Below are 22,244 nucleotides of genomic sequence, written 5' to 3' on the forward strand. Positions count from 1 at the left end.
CCAGCTGTCTCAGGGCGAGAAGCAGGGTACAACTATGGGCAATTTATAGTTTCCAATTAACCTATCCACCACTAACTGCATGTCTTTGGACTGTGCATATTTTTTATACATTTACTTGGGTAGCTTTGTTCTATTAATTTTGATTTCTATTTTTTAATTATCTTTTTTTTAAACAATTGTATTACATTTATTTTGTCATATCATATTTCAGTATTTAGTACCCGTTTTATTTCAGTAAGCTATATACTAGTCTACTAATTTAAGCAGGTCTGTTATATGTTGCGTTGAACGGAATTTTTAACTGCTGTAAAAACTTGTGGGATTATCTGTTCTTATCTTATTTAATCTTTGCTTATCTTATCTAATCTTCAGAGCAAATTGCTACACAATTATAGCGTTAAAATACAGGGCGCCGTCCAAAAAACACCGTGTAGATGTGGGGAAAATTTTTACGGTGACGACCTGAGACTTTCAAACATTAACTATGACTTCAAGAGGGAACAACAAAAGGCTAAGCTAAAAATTCTGAACATGTCCCGCCCTTTATTTTGAAGGAAGAAAAACATCCAAGACCGGATGTGCCCGGTTTTTCGCTAATGCTAATGTACCCGGAACGATAAAGCAGCACTCCGAAGATGGCCGGGGTGTTTGAGGTGGAGGTTGATGGTGTTGAGCACGATCATGGACTGGAGCATCACGATGAACCGAACCAGGTGAGAATAACGGACCGTTCTGAGGTATTGTGACAATAAAACGGATTTATGATGTGGTGTATTACTTGCTGCTAACCCAACTGCTACTCCTGGGCTTAGACTCCGGTAAGTAGCTAGCTGCTTGTTAACTGCTTGTTAGCCATATTTTACTGAGCAGAGGTGTGTGTATAAAATGCTCTGTTCTGTTCACTGGTCAAAGCGACAGTGCAAGCGTAAAAGGACTCTTTTTCCAACTGCCAAGCTAATTATTGTTAGTTACTTTCATGTGACTAAAGTAGCACCAAAGTTTACTTATTTTTATAAAAAAATACTGTATTTCATACGAGATTTGTGCACTCGCGATTGTTTGATCTGAGCTGTGAGATATGTGACCATCTGAATTAATAACCCTACAAATAAAGCTGATGTGGCTGTTGGGGTCAAAGGTCACCAAATGCATTAGCCGCGACAAGTCAGACAGAAGAAAAGACTACATCACTTCCTGTGGGATTTCAACATTCTGGTCAAACCTAATCGAGCTAGATGCTAAACTAAATAAGGTCACGGTGTAAACCGAGTCCGTGATAAAAGCTCTCAAAGTCTGAGATGTGAAGAGCAGGTGGTAGGAGGCAGAACATTTACTGTGATGCAAAAGTGGCATCACAACCTGAAATAAATCCCAAAGAGGTCTTTATATCCGTCACTGATGAGTTCACTCTATCTATCTATCTTTCAGTAGGAACTTTAATGTGGCACACTGACCTATTTTTGTATTACATCTTAGTATGTGCAGTGAAAAACAACACGTAGATGAGCTAATCTGTTAAGTGAGTAAAATGCAATGACGCTAATGATTGGCAGGTATACCTAAAATGTGTTGTTTTCATGGTAACAAGGTATAAAAGGTAAAAACTGATTTTATTATTTTTTTTTTTTTTACAAGGAACATCGTACTATATGGATGTGAGCCCTTAAATGTGTATTTGTGTCTGTTATTCATATACCATATTTAGCAGATGATAAATAGAGGAGTCATCAACAGTTCTTTGTTTTGAATACAGGGATAGTAGCTTAACAAGCTCAACAACATGGGAGGGACTACCGGTTAATCATGCCAGTGTTCTTGTTGTTTAAATATAGATATTTCAGGATGCAATTGCCTTATATCTTGCTGCTCAACCAAACCTAAATGTTTCAGTCCCATTACAGTTTTTTTTAAATTTTTTTTTAATTTTTTAGCTGCTCTGTAATTAGTATGCAGCGTAAGATCTTGGGGTTTGGAGCCAACTGTGTAAAAGGTGAAGCAAATGCTGCAGTTTGGTGGGATTGACTTGTTTTATAGGAGTTTTAAAACGATTCTGTGATCAGTGTGCACACTATCATATGTCCCAATTTAAAAAAAGAAGGATGTAATTTCATGCAAGCTTTTAGTTTGATAATTTGTTACTTATTTTTCTCTCTCTTTCTTTAGTATGATTTGTCCAAGCTTTCACCAGAAGAGAAGTGGAGGTTAGTGTCTTTGCCATGCATGTATACATTTTCCTAATATGATTCTGGATTCTTTGGCCATTATTATTATTATTATTATTATTATTATTATTATTATTATTATTATATTTTAAGGGATTGAAAAATCAGATATTGATTGCAAATATTTTTACCCATATCTCCAAAAGTTGATTCTGTTCATCTGGACGTAGCGTTTCGTGGGAGAAACGTTTCGTCACTCATCCGAGTGACTTCTTCTTTTATCCATACAATGTCTTATAGTTGTGTTGAAAAGAGAAGCAGCATAATGTAATAATGCTGCTTGACTCAGCATGACTATCTGGTTAGCCGTGATGCATACACTGCTACAGACAGTGCTGAGACTGTTGTACACAGTGCAGTCAGAGGTGTAATTTATCTTTTGAACAAACTATCAGGACACCATTTCTAAATTTCTCATCCCTCTTTTTTTGGATATCTTTTGCACTCTTTAAAAAAAAAAAGATATTGGACATTATACTCTCATCCATCTGCTGACCCATATCAAGGGGTTGACTAATCTGTATAACAAAATGTTTTGTACTTGAAGATGTAGAGTTGATCTTGGAACAGCTTTTACGCATTAATTCAAGTTTTGTTTAAGGCATCACAGTCTAATCAGGCTTGCCAGTTGCTGAATTAAGTTTGTGTTTTTCCACAGGATGGAGCATGCAAGAATGCATGCCAAACACAAAGGCCATGAGGCCATGCACGCAGAGATGGTGCTGATCCTCATTGTTACCCTGGTTGTCGCCCAACTAGTCCTTGTGCAGTGGAAACAGAGGCATCCAAAGTCATACAATGTAAGGCACAAAAGAAACACTGATAATTTGGCAATTGTTCAGTTTGAATTAACACAGTTTTGTGTGTGTGTGTGTGTGTGTGTGTGTGTGTGTTTGTGTGTGTGTGTGTGTGTGTGTGTGAGAGAGAATGGGAAGTGAAAGTGTACAGTAAATGCTGTGGTTTTTATGGTTTCTTAGTTGTCATACATAATTCCAGTTAAACCTGTTTTCTCAAAGAGAGATCCTGTAATTTCTTATTTTCTTCCACATCATCAAAAATTTGAAGTTATATGTTTTTGTGTTTGCACTGTCTGATGGTAGTCAGGACTGCATGAATATTCTAACGCACACACTTTGCTGTCTTGTAGTTGGTGACTTTGTTCCAGATGTGGGTAGTTCCTCTCTACTTTACTACCAAACTTCACTGGTGGAGGTTCCTGACCACGTGGTTTATCTTCTCTGTAATCACAGCGTACATTTCCTTCCGTGCTACCCGTAAGCCACTGGCCTGCACCACACCGAGGTAAAGCCATTGTTTACACTCACACGTTCCTGTAAATATACCCATTCCTCTCTCTGTGTGGGAACAGAATTGTCAGGAAAATTTCCTGATATATTCTGATTCAACTTTTTTGTTTGTGTAGGTTGGTGTACAAGTGGTTCCTCCTCCTGTATAAAATCAGCTATGCCACGGGAATAGTTGGCTACACTGTCGTCATGTTTACACTTTTTGGTATTAACCTAATATTCAGGTATGTATTGCACATTAGTTCAATTTTTTAAAAATGTCAGTGAATGTCAATCTACTGCAATTAAAACCCTTCAATTGGGAGACTATAGAAATATTTTTTTCAGTGAAACACATTCTGAGGTTCTGTGATAGGTTGGATGCATCCTCTAGCACTTGGCTGCCACTAGATGGCGCTGTTTTCCATATTACGAGTTCTTTCCTCCTTCGTACTTGTCCATCTATGTGATTTGGTTTTTTGCTAATTTATGAAGTAAAGTACTTGATGTTGCACACACTGCGATTAAATTTTTTTTCCAGCGTAACTGAGAGCTGAGAGTATTACAAGGAGAAGCTTTAGTGAAAAGTATCTGTTTACTTGACTGACTACTTTGATGATGATTTTACCATTCAAAATCTCTCTTTCATTAAATCTGCCTTTTTTAACAGGCCTCACGTGTGCAGTGGGGGAAATAATTATTTGAGCCCTTCCTGAGTTTGTTCATTTTTTTGTAATTGAGACTGAATGAGCACCAAAAACCATTAAAACACACATTACAAAAGTTATACATTGATTTGTCCTTGAGTGCAATAAGTATTTGGTCCTGTACCACGCAGGCAGAATTCTGGCTCCCACAGATTGACACTGTGCCCATGTTCCACACAGATTAGTCAATCAATTACAGACACTGACTTACTATCTGGAGGCTTCACCTTCATGCTTTGCATGAGGATCAAATACTCATTTCACTCAGTGACAGACTCAGTGGCTGAGGCCAGTTTACTTTTAAGGTAGTGCATTTTTGTTTTTGGTTTATACTCTGTCCTCTCCATTAAAATAAAAATACTACCATAAGAATTAGTGACTGTTCATTTCTTTGTGAGCAACTTAAACCGGGGATCAAATAATTATTCCCGACACTTTATGTATAAAAAGGTGAATTACAACTGTCAGTTGATTCGTTTTATAGTACAGTGCTTTCATAAAATGTAATTTTCAGTTTGAAAACGTCATATTTTGTCTGCTCTGTTTCACTGTTATCACTGTTTATGGTTTGATGTTCTGGGATCATCATAAAAGGATAGATTTCTAACAATTTTTAATTTTAGCTTGGTGAAATATAGTGATTTATTTATTTATTTTTAAACAGAGGGGAAAAAAGCCACAGTAAAACAGAAAATTGAAATTTTATAGTCTAGTCTTTCATGCAAAATGTAAAGCATTTGCCCGTCTTATGGAGCAAACTGAACTTCAGGTTGAATAACAACATTATCAGTCAGATGATTTCAGTACTGTGTTCTCTGTCCAGGATAAGTCCAGAGGATGCCATGGACTTTGGTGTTTCACTTCTCTTCTATGGACTGTACTACGGGGTCCTGGGAAGGGACTTTGCAGAGATGTGTGCGGACTTCATGGCTTCAACCATTGGGGTAAATGCGCAAATTTAAAACTGTATATTTTCTCCTGGCTGTAACCTAAAATTTAATGTAGCTTTTCCCTCCCGCAGTATTACAGTGCATCTGGCATGCCAACCAAACACCTCTCAGACAACATCTGTGCTGTGTGCGGTCAGCCCATCCTTGTCGATGTCAGTGAGGAAGGGATCATTGAGAACACATATCGATTATCTTGCAACCATGTGTATCCTTCCTGTGACATTTACTGACACATTTTCGTGCCTTTAATGGTTACCGCTGAAAGAGAAGTTCAGGTGCGTGATGGAGAATTCTGTTGGTATAAAAGGTATGTCGTGGGTTGGCATGGAACTACACTGTGTACTCAAATTAACAGCTTAAAGAGGAATTGCCAGGGTTTACCTGACCTTTATGCCAGACTGTTGATGTCTCTGTTACTTCCCCAAGGATCTGTTGTGTGTTGTAAATGATACACAGTGCCATTTCACGATTTTTGTTTTGTTTGTTTGTTTTGGATCAAGTTTGACACGTTCCTTGATGTATTCTTTATAGGAAATCAACTTTCTATTTAAAATGCTGTTTAAAATTTACCTCTATCTTATTTCCTTACAAAAAGATGTGATCAAAAATGCATTATCCACACCTGAAGATTATTCTTTTATTACACATAAAAGCAACACCAGGTTTAGATAAAAAAACAAAAAACAACAAATATTTGCTAAGTGAAATGTAATTATTAATTAATAGTGCAGTACAAGTGTCTCGCCCTACAGTGCAGTGCTATCTGTAGTTAAACTAGCGCAGGAAATTATCCTTTGTCCTTAAATTGTACTATTGTTTTGTATAAATAATTTAGTATCAGATGAATGTTGTCCTTTTGACTGGTATTAGAGCATTAATGTTGGATGAATGTTCAAAGATCTCCGAGTATTAAGTATTTGAGCCTTAACTCCAAATCCAGGTTCCATGAATTCTGCATAAGAGGATGGTGTATCGTCGGGAAGAAGCAGATGTGTCCGTACTGCAAAGAGAAGGTGGATCTGAAGAGGATGTTCAGTAACCCGTATCCTTTTTATTCTGGGATTTTGTCTGCATTAGTTACATTTTTTTTTAAACTAAATATTGAATGATTCCTGAATTAGTTGTAATTTCAAAGATTCTAATGAAATAATAACTTTCTGCATAAAAATGCTGACAAAAACAGACCCTGTGAAGATTTTGAATTTACTTTTAAGTCCAAAACTAAGTATGACAGATGAGATCTGACAAAGCACTGAAACCTAATTATGCCAAGTCACAGTGTGTGTGTGTGTGTGTGTGTGTGTGTGTGTGTGTGTGTGTGTGTGTGTGTGTGTGTGTGTGTGTGTGTGTGTGTGTGTGTGTGTGTGTGTGTGTGTGTGTGTGTGTGTGTGTGTGTGTGTGTGTGTGTGTGTGTGTGTGTGTGTGTGTGTGTGTGTGTGTGTGTGTGTTTTCCAGACTGCTAAGTACAGGCTATTTCAAACAAACAAAAGCAAAGCATAAATTGTATACGAGGTTCCTGTTCCTTTTTGTGGGTTGGAAAAACACTTTATATAACTGACAAATACATGTTATATATAATTAATGATTTCTCAGGAGCTAATAAAGATTTCTGCTTCCTTGCGTTATCACTGTGGTTACATGTTGACCTCTTGTTCTCCATTTATTTATCATTTCTGATTGTTGTCAAGGGTTATTTCCTTAACCATTTCTATTCTAGCTGGGAAAGACCGCACGTCATGTACGGACAACTTTTAGACTGGCTTCGGTACTTGGTGGCCTGGCAACCTGTTATTATTGGATTTGTGCAAGGTATCAACTACGTCCTGGGTCTGGAGTAGCCGGCAAAAACCGGCAGAAACGGACACGCATACCATGTGGAGAAGATTATGCACTGGCTCAAAAAGACTGAGGGCCTAACATTGAACTAAAACACCAATTTAAAAAAAAAAAAAAAAGTGTCTATACTTTTTGTACATATTTATAGGCACATATCTGTATTTGCAGTTTATTTGAATTTTCTTAGTAACCTAAAATTGGATGTGTGTCTCATTTTCCCAGGATTTGATTGGTCTGTATCTCATGGCCTAGTAAAGCGGTTTTTGAAATCATTAGAGGGTTTTTTTTTTTTTTACTAATTTATGTCTTAAGTGTTAAAAGGTTAAAGGATCATACTGGAATGTGTCATCCTTGTGTCTGATGGTTATCAAACATGAGTAATAAGTATTTCCTCTGGACTCCTAAATATATGAACACTATATTAACAGACATTAGTTTCGCATCTGCTTTAGTTGCAATTCCTGCTTCACATCGGTCACGTATTTTGACCACAAGTGGCACCAGTTTCATAAGGGCCTGTCATATGCCTCGTGGAGCCAAGTTGTAATCATATGTCAGAAAGTACTACTCATATTGGTAAGAACGGTACCTCCTACATTTACGATGGAAATTCTAGTGTTACTGGAATCCATGATGTCCTCTTTTAGGGAAACACCAATCTTTAGCCAAGTAGTAACAGAGTCATTTTGGTTTGACCTTTATCCAGTGTCTCAGCATATGTGAGTGCTAAGTTAAATTCCCTTGCATTGTCTTGGTGTAGCAGAGATGATGATAAGGGAGGCAAATTTAAGTCAAAACTGTGTGTGGAGAGAAATAAACAATTCAAAGTTATAATGTAACTGAACTAAAATCCATCAAAAGTATTCAAATTAAATTTAAGATGAAAAATATCCCAGAATGATCCTTTAACCGGTGAGCATGCAGATGGGGACGGTCTTATTTTCACGTGGTATGTGCATTATCTTCCATCCTGAAATTTCTGGAAGAGAATGGTTGGTAATCTTTTTGTGGGTACCTGTCAGACTAAATGCATAAAGCAGTTGTTTTAGGGCCCATTTGTGCACCTCACCACCAGCTTAAATGATAAAAGGACTGGGTGTAACCAGACCAAAATATGATCATTTTGTTTTGATCCAGACCGATTAATAAATGTCACTTCGATCATGTGTGTTTTGTCCATATGTCTGCGAGGTAGCATTCACAACCCTCCATAATGTCACAAAGAATTAGTCAGCACATCTCATTTGTACTGTGTGGGTGAAAAGGGAAGTTGAGTTAAGTGCGTGTGTGTGCCCGCATACATATATATACAGTAATCTGAAACACTGGTCAGCAGCAAAAGACTCGAGGAATCGATATGAAGCTCTCATCTGCTGTGAAAGGTAAGGACTTATTATGATACCAAACGGTTTGTTTTTCTTTGCATTATATTCGCTGGTGAACGCTTTGTCTCTCTAACAGTTCTGGGATCTCTGTGTCTGCTGCTCGTAGATGGATTTCCAGGTACAAAATAGTTATGTAATAGAAAAAAGTTTTTTTTTTTTTTGTGTAGTAAGATTTTTAACCTTAGAATGTTTTGCAGTTTCTGAAGATGAATCTCCAGAGATAATTGGACCAGGGTTTGTCCAAATAAAAACTCATCCAGGTAACGCATCAAGCCTCTTTTGATGGGACAGGCTGTGTAGTTGTGAAACCTTTCTTCAATGTATGGATGTGTTCTGCCTCCTAGGTGCACCGCTGGTGCTTCACTGTGATGCGTTTGTAAACTGTGAGGACGATATGACTCTAATCTACTGGCTTGTCAATGACACCTTCCCCGAAGACGCCCCCAGCAGCGACAGGATAAGAGAATCTAATGAGTGAGTATCTTTGTTACAATTACAGTGGAAGTGTACATTAAATTAAAACAATTAAAACAGTCTGTAGCTGGGCTGTAATGGCTGTGTTTTCATTAGATCCACTCTAGAGGAGGGTGCAATCCTTCAGAGGAGTTTGCTGTTGAAGAACATCACATCCGAGGACCTCAAATCCACCTTCACGTGCGTTGTGACAAATGCTGTGGGAGTGGCCCAAAAACACATTAAATTAATATCAACACGTGAATGACTGAAGATAGTAAATGACAACTGTGTAAAAGATCTTGATTTTCTGTCCTCTGCCTTGTGATATAAGTCATGTCTGTCAAGAGTCAACATTGCATGTCAGCATTTTCATGTAATACTTTTGTTTGGCAACTTGTGGATGAACTCTGCTGAAGAGCTGGGGCCTGTTCTTCGTACCGCGCTAAGTGAGTTAGCTGGATTTGATTGTTGACGATTTCGCGTGATCCTGGATCGTTCGGTTCCCCGAAGCCCATCCGGGACTTGCTGTCATAGCAACAGAGCCGTAAGCGTAAACCTGCTGGGGAGCAGGTTTACTTTATGTAAACAGGATTAGATCGCGGCCACGCAGGTATGTCCGCGTCATTCATACGAAAGCAACAGCGATATTCCACCACTGTTTCACCATAAATAAATAACATCAGTGTAACTAAAGATAATGCAGCACTTGATCCTTTTATTGATGTCACACAGATACATACAGGTCATTTCCTAAAAAAGGGAAATGTACTATTAACATTCTATTACATGTATGTGATTATTACAGATGTAATTCATATTTCAGAGTAGCAATTGTAAATTACTTCGTGTAATCAAGATGAGAGACCACGGCTATAAAAGCGAAGGTGGATTTGGGAAGCCTGTCGCAGCCATGTCCTGTCCGTTTACGCGAGCAACCCATTGCGGAAGGTGCAAGATTGATAAGGAGAGTCCTCAGAATCCAGCGTATATTGCGGGACAGACAGGATCCTTTAGCTCAGCGCGACAGTGTGCTCATAGAGAGATATCGATTTTCCCGTGAGGGTATTATTCACTTAACCAACTTGTTGACGAAGGGGTGCAGGACCACCACCTGTCTTTTGTTGCTCTGCCCTTTTCTTGGTTGCTGTTATGAACAAACAAACAGAGTATTCCAGGGTCTCTTTCCAAGAGACGACAAGCAATATAAGTGATAAATATTACCATTCTGTAGAATATTCTTATATTTCACTTTTACTTGTTCCCATGTTCTAGTGGGTCCTGTTGTGGCTCTAATGTGAAAGGGGATATAATATAACATATTATAATATAATATAATGTAATATAATATTGGATAATATGGTGTGATATGATAAATCTACCCTACCGCCTACTGGTGTTGGCCAGAGGGGCCGATGGCGCAATATGGCAGCCTGGCTTCTGTCAGTCTGCCCCAGGGCAGCTGTGGCTACAACCGTAGCTGCCTCCACCAGTGTGTGAATGTGAGAGTGAATGAATAGTGGCATTGTAAAGCGCTTTGGGTGCCTTGAAAAGCGCTATACAAATCCACTCCATTATTATTATTATTATTGAATTACTTACGAGTTTGATTTGTCAGCAACTTTCTGCCAGCCCTCTCTCTTTGCTTTTGCAGCCTTTGCAGTGTTCCCTTGCGTTTTAATTAAACTCTGAAACTCCTGAAATCCCTCACTCAAGAGTTCTTGCTCTGCTGCCGAAAAATACCGAGCGCGCTCCTTCGACATTTTCGCCGACCAATCAAAGGGTTGCCGATCAATGTTTTTACTATCGATGGTAGCCCCTGTTGGGCCACCCAGTGATCTCACATTACTTCATCCAGCTATACTAATCGTCAACAACAGGTGTGTTCGGGGAACCGGAATAGCGAGCTCAGAGTTAGCGCGATGATTTGGTCTTGGATGTTTCATTTGATCTTGGATGTAGTAAGCGACGTACGAAGCACAGGGCCCTGGTTGGTTCAAAACCTAAACTCCAGTTACGCTCAAAGGTAAAGCAAGTAGCTGCTGAATGCTCTCCTTTATATCAATCTGACAAACATACAGAGGCGCCATCTGATGTAGCAGTGTTGTGGTCCAGTTGTAACTACACTTACCCACCTTACAGTCATTTAGACGACTGTACCACACAGTGAATGTGTTGAATGTTGTGTCAGCAAACTGTTTTCTATGCCTGTGTACGGTTCCTGTACTTGCTGAAAAAAAATATAGTGAAAATTAAATTTAGATACTTTTAAATTAATAACCATGTTTTCCTTGAGAGTTACTGTTATTCACACTTAGATGTTTGAAATAAGCCAACTGCTCACTATTCCTAATATCTGAGTAAGCATTTCCACCATCTGTGCAGCAGAGGTCAGCAAAGCAGCTTTCTTCCTCAACCTTGTTTTGTTGGGGACTAGATTTAGTTTTGTAGACGCAGTCAACATGCCAATGTCTAAGTTGTGTTTAATCTTTTTTAGATTTATGCTTGAAAGCAGATGTAATTTCTATTGATAAATAGCAGCTCATTTAATTTGATTTGAAGGAAAAAAAAAAACAATAAAAAAAGAGTTTTACTTAACATTGATTTTGTTCTTGAGTTAAAACTAGTTATCAAATATCACCGGGTCTTTATATTGATATCTGAAGCAGATTCATGAGAAATGTGATTAAAGCTACAGGAGTCCATATTCTTTTTAGTTATGTAGTTTAAGCTATAGAAGAACTCCTTAATGACATGTCGAAAGACACACGTCGTGGTTGTGGAAAAGATGTTAGTGTGTTTGAGAAGGGTCAAGTCATTGGCAAACATCTAAGGAGATTGCAGAAATTGCTAAAACTGGGTTAAGAACTGTCCAACGTGTTATTAAAAAGTGGAAGTATATTGGGGGCCCATCGTCTTCGAGGAAGAAATGTGGCCAGAAAACCCCCTGAATGATCGTGATCAGCGCTCACTTAGACATTTGGTGAAATCACATCAAAGAAAAACTACAGTAGAACTCAGGGCTATGTTTAATAGTGAAAGTAAGAGCATTTACACACGCACAATGCGAAGGGAACTTAAGAGATTGAGTCTGAACAGCTCTGTAGCCATAAGAAAACCACTAATCAGTAAGGCAAACCGGAAAAAAAGGCTTCAATTTTCAAGGGAGCATAAAGATTGGACTCTGGAACAATGGAAGAAGGTCATGTGGTCCGAGTCCAGATTTAGCCTGTTCCAGAGTGATGAGCGCATCAGGGTAAGAAGAAAAGCAGATGAAGTGATGCACCCATAATACCTAGTGTCTACTGTACAAGCCTGTGAGGGCAGTACTATGATCTGCGGTTGCTGCAGTTGGTCAGATCTAGGTTCAGCAACAGTATGTGCTCCAAGAATGAGGTGAGCTGACTATACTGAATGACCAGGTTATTCCATCAATGGATTTTTCCTTCCCTGATGGCCCGGGCATATTCCCAGATAACAATGCCAGGAATCATCGGGCTTAAATGGTGAAAGAGTGGTTCTGGGAGGATGACACATTTTCACACACGGATTGGCCACCAGAGTCCAGACCATAACCCCATTGAGAATCTTTGGGATGTGCTGGAGAATGGTCAGACTCTAACATCGTTAACGCACGGTGAAAAATTAATGCAACACTGGATGGAAATAAATCCACCGCAGAAGCTTATTGACACAATGCCACAGTGAATGCGTGCTGTAATCAAAGCTAAAGGCGGTCCAGTGAAATATTAGAGTCTGTGATCTTTGTTTTTCTAGCAAGGCAGTGTATCTTTTGCTCTTTGGCTGTTCATCTCCCCTTCTTGTCTGCTTTTTGCCTCTTTCCTTCTTTCAGAACACTTTTCTTTTTTTTCTCCTTGATCATACTTCACATTACGGTTATATGTTCACGTTTGTCTAAAAACAAAAAAAAAATGTAATCACAATAAAAGCGTAACGACTGCATGAATAACTAAATAATGCAAGAGGTCAACAAGCAGTTAGAATGAACTCAGAGTAAAAGCATTAGTCAGACACTTTTATTATAATATTGATCCTTATTTTTTAAGCAGATTTTAGAAGGTAGATTATTTTTTATAGACTAACACATTTCAGGCACAGCAACAGCAGCAACACAACCCCACACTTAACAAAAGAATTTACACATTATCAAGAATCTTTGATCCTAGATGCACTATGTAAAATAAAACAAAAACACAAAAACCCCAAACTTCCAATATAAGGCACCTTAATCTCACACCTTTTCTAAAACAAACATCACTTTAAAATCTTCGCTTTACACATCCTTGTTATGTCTGACGATTTTAAAAGTCTAAAAATAAGCATTTGTACCCTTAGTTTAGCTCCCTTAAACTCGATAGTGTTTACGTTGGCTGAACACTGATCACGTTGTCATAATGTAGAGAGACTGTAGCTCACTGTGCAGCCAGCTTTTTGAATTCATTGAAGACTTGGACATGAATAATTCTACGCAGTCATCAGCATTTAACAGTCAGTTAAACTGGACACTGAGCCCAGTGATTGTGACCCGAGCTCCTTCAGGCAGCAGTGCAAGTTTCTATTCCTCTCAGGATTCTGACTGTCTTTCATTCTCTTCCTGATGAGAGCAGCAGCATCTCCAGTGGCAGTTGGCCACTTTAAGGGAGAGGTGAAGAAGGGCTGCAGAAGTTCCTGGTTGGTTTTAAGTGTCATTCCAAACAGGAAACGCAGAAAAATGTCCAATCTGCCGTCCTCGCACTGCAGACTCCTGTCCACAGCGTTCTTGTACATCTCCGAGGGTGTGGGCCCCCTGAACATCCCCTTAACTTTATTTTTCGGTTTCTCCTCGAAAACGTTCTTCCCGAGATTTGCGAAGGTGAGCATTGCATAAAGAGCAGCCAGGTACTCCTGCATGGTGGGGTGGATAAAGCTCAAGACATTCTCGTTGACCAGCACGTATGGCTTTGTGACATACTGCGTGCACAGGCCTGTGTAGGGCACTGCCTCCGGATCGTTGATGCCATTTTCTTTCCAGTTAGTCTGTGTTATCTTGTACTGGCCGCGTTCCAGCATCGAGAAGGCCAGCTTTCCAAGTTTAATAAGAAAGTCTCTCTCTTTATCGACGCTGTTTTCTGGAGCTCTCCATTTGCGATTCTGACGCAGGAGTGCAAACAGCAGCTTTGTGTACATGTAGGTGATGCTGTTTGGCAGCTCTGCGTGTGTGCCCTTTTCTTTAAATACGTGCTGGCACTCATCGGCCACTATAGAGCAGAACAAGGGCAGGTGGCACATGATACGGAGGGTTTTGGTAGAATTGATATAATCAATAACTCGAGCTGCTTGGTTTGAGTCCTTAAACCTCTTCTGAAAGTACTCGTCCCGTTGAGTGTCACGGAAACCAAGTACTTCTATCTCATTGTAGTGCATATCCCATGGGACGCAGGCGTGTACATATGGCCGAGTAGTAACCAAGAACAGGCCGCGGTAAAGCAGCCTCGCTCTCATGAGGTTGACCACGATGACGTTCAGATTTCTGGTATCTGTGGGGTCAGTCATAAGCTCTGTGTTTTCAAAGTCAATCTTCCAGTGGTACTCATCCAGTCCGTCTAAGACAAACATCATTTGGCATTCGTCGCACCTGTAATCCCCATCTCTCAGTTTTTCTGTTGCCGGGTAGAGTTTTTTAACTAAGCCTACCAAGGAAAGTTTTTCGCCCTCAAACTGTTTGAGTTCTCTGAATGGCAAAGGAAACAAGAAAGTCACGTGCTCGTGTGCTCGTTCTTCAATCCAATCGAGGACTAACCTTCTGACTGCCATAGACTTCCCTGATCCTGCCACTCCAGTGAGCAATATAAACCTTGAACTTGAGGTCTCCAGATAGTTAGGAGTTAAAATATCTGCAGTAGAAATCTCCTTGGGTGCTTCCTGGTTGCTGTCCAGCTTTCCTATTTTCATGACCTCGTGTTCGATATTGGGGCCATTATCACACGTGGAAACAATTTTGAGAGTAGTATGAACATCGTCAAAGGGCCTCTTCTCACCACCATAATCCTCACATTCACCGTATTTCTGCTTCAGACACTCGGCTAATTCGTAGCGTACTTCATCTGAAAAAAATAAAGAAAATAAAATGTGCATACATGAAGAAGTTTGTGCAGATGTGTCATCATTGCTTTCATTAAGGTTAAATTAGCAGCCAAAACAAGACATTAAGGCATACTCAAGGGCACTTACTTCTAAGGCACAAAGTATCGACATATTCAACCAGCTTCTTTTTCCCCATCTCAGCCAGTACGGTTTTGGTGATCTGGAATGAATTTTCAAGGCTGTAACACTCGAGTAAGCGGTCGACCAGGTCCACTAGGTCCGTGTTTTGTGGAGGAGTGTTGAACGACTGCGGGTAATACTTCCAAAGCTTCCTTTGGAATCCCATAAGTTCAAACTCTGACAGCTTTCCAAGGGTTTTTGAGATAGCCTAAACCCAAAACAGCAGTCAAATATAACTATGTCTATATAGTGCTTGTTTTTATCTTTAACAAAAAATGGACAAAGGCAAAAAAAAAAACAGTGACTGACCTTAAAAGTGAAAGGAATTGTTAGAGATGGATGCCTTTTCTCACTTATGTTTTCGATTAACTTGTTTGTGTCAGAAGATTCAGGGACATCCTCTTTGCTCCTGGCCCTAGTGACGTCACAGTGAAAATGTGGCAAAATATTTTAGTGACAATACTGGAAAAAGCCACACACAGTAACATGTGCAAGTTTCTTACTTGCGAATCTTCTTTTCACAGTCGTCACTGTCAACGGAGTAACAGCTGGAGTACGAATCTGCTCTCTGTCGGCGGACACTAAAAACAGGGAGACAAAGCTGTGTTTAAATGAAGTGTTTCACTCTCTTTCCAGGAATTAATTTAACAGAGACAGATTTGGTCCCCTCTGAATATTCTTAATGAAAAGCTTGTGTATTTTTTGGATAGGTTGCTTGGACTATTAATCCATCTTCTTTAACTGGAAAGTACTTTGGTTCAACTTAGTGTTTTTGTTTTTTTCCCCCTTAAAAAAATTGCTTTCTGATTAAAACTGACATGACTTGTTTGCACCTTGTGGAAGATGTGTCGTCTTCTTCCATTTTGTCTGACTCTTCGCTTGTCATTGTGCTGTAGCTCTGAGCTGGAGACAAGGCCTGGTCCACGTAATACCTAAAAAAGAAGGAATGGTAGAATGACAGTTCTTTTAGTTACTTAGTGACCACACGGCAAGTAAATTTCCAGACATCATGCAAAATAGCCCAGTCTGTGATTTTTCTCACGTATCTAGAAAAGTCTAAGTTATTCAAACTGAGGATATTGAGCAATTATGATGCATGATGGAAGGGCATTCCTTCACTGGAGTGACTCTACTAAGACTCAGCATATGTGATGTAGCAAAAAGACAGCCAAAGTTGCAGACTGAAAATCCCACCTGCGCACAAAAACAGCCAAGCAATGACGCAATCAAGAACAACTGGAGTTTCCAATATTTCCAGTTTAACTTCACTGTCTGCAAATATTTTTCAACATATGTCAGAAAACTGTAGTTTATTGAGCAGGTGCTGATGCATAAAGTAGAAATAAACTGTGCTCTATTTGGCCCCGAAATTCTAGTTCAGCAGACTTCAACTATGAGGGGAAAATCCCCTGTCAGCAGAATCACAACCACTTAGTAGTGTGACCGGTCAATAACCCAGTGAAATTCTCACTATTAATGATGCGTTCAATTTTCCTGTCTTTAGCCTGTGCTGATAACTAATTGATTAACAGTTTCATGTAACTAGTCTGGTTTTTAATCATTTCTGAATGTAATTGAGTATTTATGCACTGGTAGTAAACCAAAAGTTCAAAGACATAGTTTGACATCTTCAACTTAAATATGCGTAGAAAAGAAAACAAAGATGGATGCATAAATTACGTATGTACATGTGTAACATGTAACGTTGTACATGTAACAACCCAAAAAAAAAACCAAGCTGAAGCTGAAGACATCAAGACCGGAAATCCCACTGCAAACTGAGTGATGCTTATTTTTATGTAATGTAACCTAAGAAATTACAGACAGTCACAGCGTAGGTCGGCATAAATTTTACTCACTTAACAATACTTAAAAAGCATTTTCACTACAAAAACACAGTGTTAGAGTGAGAGAAGCACAGGAAGGGGTTGCAAGTCAAACATTTCTCCATACCAGTGGGTTGTGTCCATTGGACTGGGTCCCAGGTCAAGCGAAGGTCTTCTCGGAGGAATGTAGTAGAGGTCCTCATCTTCATCTTCTACCTCCTCCTCAAGCCCACTTTCCGGTCTTCCAGAAGCTGCTTCCCCAATGGAAGAGCCTTCTGATTGCGTGCCCATCGCTTCGTCTACGTCGCTCATGATGTCATGGAGAGGGTCAGTGAGCAGCACTGATAAGAAGAAGAAAAATCCTGGGGAAATAAAGGAGACGGATATTAAGCTTTCTACTCGTGCTTATTCAACACGTTTCTGCTGTTAAAGATGTCTTTAGTAATCTTTTGACATTGCCTTGCCAAAAGAAAATCATACAACTTTCCTTTAGAGGTCTTGAGAAAGTAACTAATAAGCATAAAAGACTGTGGTTTCAAATATTCTGACACTGGCTCCTACATTGGTTTGAATAGCGGTGCAGGGGTTAGCACAGCAAGAAGGTTGTTGGTTAGCCAGCTGGTGGAGTGTGCATGTTCTCCCTACACCTGCTACTGCTCCCTCCCACAGTCTAAAGACATGCATGTTAGGATGACTGATGACCTGTCTAGAGTGCATCCCATTTTGTGCCTATGATTGCTGGAATAGGCTCCTGGACACGATCTGATATTGTTGTGTTGGTGTTGTTCCCGAACCGTCATAACACTTGTGGTCCAGGATCAGAATTGCAACTGACCAATCACATTGTCTGAGCATTCATTTAGCATTTCTTTCCTTCTCCCTCACATTGCAAAGGTATGACAACAACAGCATGGCTGGTCAATTGCAATGTTGATCCTGGACCGACATTATTATGGTGATGCAGAAACAACACCAACACAGGGATATCAGATACACTGACTCCAGGCACACTGTGACCCCCGAATAATGAGAAGAAAATGGATGGACAGCTCCCAATTATTTTGTAATTATGGCTTCTTTTATGTGTAAACCTAAACTCTCTCACTAGACGCCACCCACCCTCATTCCCATGAAAAATAAGTAACATAAGTCCTAAGTAGGAATGTAGAAACAAATAACGGTGCACTTGTTACTTTTTAGATTACTGCAATTCGAGGTGCAGCAAGGGTGCTATTAGTATCAAAGTGATCACGTTTCCCACAGCATTACCAATTGCTAGCATTTGTAAGTCTCATATCACATTAGCACTTTGCCTTAATTACACTTCCTTGAGTTTTGAAAAGTAGACTGGGAGGTGGAGCCTGGAGCTATCAGCACAGTTTTGTTACCAGTGTCTATTAATATGCTGTGTCTTTGCTCTTTGTCCCCTCCCTCTCTCTTCTTCTGTGCACTCCTGCAGGCAACTCTGGTTTATTGTTATACATGTATTCCTACTATCTGTCAAGCTGATCACCGCCCACGCCGAGCCTGGTCATGCCGCAGGTTTCTTCCTGCTTAAAGCAAAGCTTGTTTCGCTACTGTATCCATGTGCTGGCTAACAGGAATTTGTTGGCCTTTCTTACTCTAACTGTTTGAGGTCTACATTCATAAAGCAGAGTAGAAACTGGTTTAATTTGACATTTTTGGGAACACTTCCGCTTTGCGTTTTCCTTTTCTTCATGTTATGAATGGGAGCTCGTGGCACCTGTCTGACCTACAGCAGCCTCTACATACCATGATAAGATTATGCCCGCGACTTTTCATAATGTCTTTCTGAATGATTTAATGCTAGCCGTGTTGATTTTGAACTTAGAGATTTACATAAGCTAACTCGATGAAGCGCAATAAGAAGACTCCAACAAGCAGCGAGGAACACGACGTTTACACAAAACGATGACAAATGCTTTCACGACACTCAATCATCTCACGCAATTTCACTGTTTATAAAATAAATACATTATTACTACATTAAAAGCATGCAATGAACAGTGAATAGCTTACCCTTCTCCGTGACTGGAAGTTTCTTCTTCTTCTTCGTCTTAAGTTTCTTCTTCTTATTATGGCTATACTACACCTCACTAGGCCTACACTACCACCTACAGGATAAAATGTGAAAATCAAGAGAAAAAAGACGAGTAGTGGAGGTGTGGTACAGTACACAGAGGTCTTGATGCATTCTCAATCATCCAGGAAAGTAAATCTCCAAAAAGTTGATTCTGTTCATCTGGAGATAGATAGATAGATAGATAGATAGATAGATAGATAGATAGATAGATAGATAGATAGATAGATAGATAGATAGATAGATAGATAGATAGATAGATAGATAGATAGATAGATAGATAACGTTTTGTGGGAGAAACATTTCGTGACTTCTTCAGTGAAGAAGTCACTTGGATGAGTGACGAAACATTTCTCCCACAAAACTCTATCTATCTATCTATCTATCTATCTATCTATCTATCTATCTATCTATCTATCTATCTATCTATCTATCTATCTATCTATCTATCTATCTATCTATCTATCTATCTATCTATCTATCTATCTATCTATCTATCTATCTATCTATCTATCTATCTATCTATCTATCTATCTATCTATACACACACAATTGACAATCGGTTTTGTATGTAAATCTTATCAATGTCTAAATAAATGTGGTAGTGTAATAAATTCCACCTAAGCTGCCTGTAAAATTGACTCTTCACCTTTGCTTTCACCACAGAAAATATTACACAGGAAAACCTGAAAATGTACAGGGCTCGTGGAAAAACACTGGCTTAAATTTAGCTGCTTAGGTGTTCTGATCCTGGCTGTTAGAGTTATATTATAAGTGACCAAAGGACTGGAAAACTTACCGCAGAGATGTGCTCGCCACCCAGCAATTTACAACTGCAGTCCTTTCACTGCTGGACTCTCCACGCACAGTTATTTGAATGACAAATAGAAAATTGCTGCAGCACAGTCTTTTATTTTTTCCACAGTCTTTATATTAAATGCCGACTGTTAACTATTTTGGCTTTTATGCCAGCAGCTAATGTAACTTTAAACAGCCAACTCCAAGCTGATATGATGACTGGACTGCAAAGACGTGCAAAGCTTTTAGCTCCATATGATTACTTTTGTTTTCATTTTCAAACTTGTGGACTTTAAACTCAGGCAGACTTAAACAACATCACTTGAGACAAGTGACAAACCTGAAACCAGTAACAGTAACTGGGTGCATCCCATGTAATCAGATGCGAAATGTTTGTAGAGTACCACTTCGTTGCTTTCATTTTGAACACCTTTCCCGACCAAACTTTTAATTTCCTGTTTCTCTGAGCTCATGAAAAACTACATGTGGTTCTCACAGGACAGCACTACTACTATTCTATAAAGCAATGTCACAGAATCTGATCTATTGGAGTAGGTGATATAATTTCCTCAGGGATTAATAAAGTATTCGGATTCAGATGAATTCCTTAACAATAATGATAATTAACATTTTAAAATGCTATAGACACGTTAACTTTGGCTACCACTGTTACAAAATTGTTGATTTATTCTTATACCTTTAGATAAATATGGTATTGAAATTTGCACAGAGTGGTGTGCAAATGAATTTAATGAGTACTTCCTCCATCACTGCACTTCTTGCAAATCAGTGTCATCTTGAACTATATGATGACCCTGCTGTTATATAAGTCTAATACTGAATGTCAAACCTGTGAGAGCTCGTGCTCATTGCACAGTAATACACACATTTCCCTCGGCTGTGTCCCTGCTGCACAATATGAGTCATAAAGGTGAAAAAAAAAAAAAAATCCAACATTGCTTAAAGGAGCTGTAGCCAGTGAAATGATTAAGTTTCACACTTTCTGTATGCTGAGCGATGGGGCAAGATATTGGCATGGCAGCATAATATGTTGCTTCCTATTGCATTACTTTATGGAGGCACTGCTGCCATTTTTTTTAAAAATTTAAAATAAACAGGCAACCTAACAGGTTACACCCCCATCCTTACCCACCCACCCACACCAATTTAAGGTCTTCCCTAGTTCATGATTCCTTTTAAAAAGATATCAACAAAAAGAGGACAAACACCTCAACAAAGTAAATTCATAATTTGCTTTGATATAATTCATACATTATATCATGAGTGCAATGCAAATGCTTTATTGCAATTGTGTAATGATAAGGACTGTTTCCTGATAGCACTGAGTTCTTCTGGGAGTACCACTATTATTTGCAATGATCTTGGATCCCAGCTTAATCTACTTCCGCCTATCTGGGTGCTTATTCTGACATCAAAAAAAAAAAAAAAAAGCAACATTATGTTGTTCATTAACCTTAAGAGGAGTATTTTTTTTAATTCCTGTAATTTTTTTGTGCCATTTTTCATTATATATATATATATATATATATATATAATCTTTAATGAATGTGAATTAATGTAATAGAAAGTAAAAAACAACAGCAATCGAATGAAATATGCGCTCATCAGTTAATTTATATTTTAATTTAAAAAAAATGTGTATTTATATGTTACTGCACTTAGTTAAAATGCAGAATTACCATTTCCAGGCACTAAGCTTTCCCCCCGAAGCTGTTTACCATACATGAAAAAAAAACACAGGCACATGTCAGCATCCTTGTCTCGGTGGTGATCGTTGTTTCCACTACACTGCGCTTTGTGTGATGGAGGCGTGAGCAGCGACAAAGACAGTAGGAGGAAACAGTGGGCTGTATGAGGGGTGATTAGTGCCCCAGGGCCTGAAAGGAAAAGAGGAGAAGTGGTTCCCAGAATACCCACTCTGCCTAGTGGAGTTAGTGGCATGTGTAATGACGCGTCGTCGTCAGATTGCGGCAGTGTTCAGAAGACAAAAAGCAGGCTGTTCTCTTTTCCCAAGCAGCATGCCTGTTATCAGTGCTGCTAAAGCTTATTCCCTGTGGGGGAAAGCATAGGATATTAACGACAAAGGTCCCTTTAAGTGCAGCATTTCCTAAACATTATATGTGTAACTAATTTAGTGAACACTTTTTTTTTTTTTTTTTAAATGTGACCACAGTGGTGTGGTTGGCAAACTGTTATGGAAACATGGACACGAACACAGTAACACAGACAACCACATCTGCATTTGAAAACATGGTTTCAGGTTCTTATTGCATAATAGCGAATAGGGTCAAGTGTGGCATTGACTCCTCAGTTCAGTAGCATTTGACAGTGTCTCATTGGGCTCTTTCTGTGAGTACTAGATTTTCTAATGTGTTTTTTGGACCTAGCATTTTAT

The 22,244-nt window shown here is 39.1% G+C and overlaps 3 protein-coding genes across 3 annotated transcripts; 2 read left to right on the forward strand and 1 right to left on the reverse strand.

Annotated features, from left to right (window-relative positions):
- Positions 1 to 559: 559 nt before the first annotated feature.
- On the forward strand, positions 560 to 8,167 carry rnf121 (ring finger protein 121). The gene is made up of 9 exons (XM_026182688.2): positions 560 to 713; positions 2,164 to 2,201; positions 2,881 to 3,022; positions 3,370 to 3,524; positions 3,646 to 3,753; positions 5,039 to 5,159; positions 5,237 to 5,370; positions 6,106 to 6,207; positions 6,883 to 8,167. Exons 1-9 carry the CDS (start codon positions 636 to 638, stop codon positions 7,001 to 7,003), a joined length of 999 nt encoding a protein of 332 aa, XP_026038473.2. The 5' UTR covers positions 560 to 635; the 3' UTR covers positions 7,004 to 8,167.
- A 73-nt stretch (positions 8,168 to 8,240) lies between these two features.
- LOC113030898 (interleukin-1 receptor accessory protein-like) lies at positions 8,241 to 9,139 on the forward strand. The gene is made up of 5 exons (XM_026182689.2): positions 8,241 to 8,383; positions 8,463 to 8,504; positions 8,584 to 8,646; positions 8,731 to 8,860; positions 8,957 to 9,139. Exons 1-5 carry the CDS (start codon positions 8,359 to 8,361, stop codon positions 9,105 to 9,107), a joined length of 411 nt encoding a protein of 136 aa, XP_026038474.1. The 5' UTR covers positions 8,241 to 8,358; the 3' UTR covers positions 9,108 to 9,139.
- A 3,715-nt stretch (positions 9,140 to 12,854) lies between these two features.
- Positions 12,855 to 19,053, reverse strand: nlrc3l1 (NLR family, CARD domain containing 3-like 1). Its single transcript, XM_026182940.2, has 7 exons — positions 18,970 to 19,053; positions 17,057 to 17,291; positions 15,937 to 16,035; positions 15,607 to 15,684; positions 15,413 to 15,518; positions 15,071 to 15,311; positions 12,855 to 14,943 (listed from the first exon to the last, which is right to left on the reverse strand). The coding sequence occupies exons 2-7, from the start codon at positions 17,239 to 17,241 to the stop codon at positions 13,343 to 13,345; spliced, it is 2,310 nt and encodes a 769-aa protein (XP_026038725.2). The 5' UTR covers positions 17,242 to 17,291; positions 18,970 to 19,053; the 3' UTR covers positions 12,855 to 13,342.
- Between the last annotated feature and the right edge of the window lie 3,191 nt (positions 19,054 to 22,244).

Source organism: Astatotilapia calliptera, chromosome 10 (assembly GCF_964374335.1).
Source record: "Astatotilapia calliptera chromosome 10, fAstCal68.1, whole genome shotgun sequence".
Classification (NCBI taxonomy): Eukaryota; Metazoa; Chordata; class Actinopteri; order Cichliformes; family Cichlidae; genus Astatotilapia; species Astatotilapia calliptera.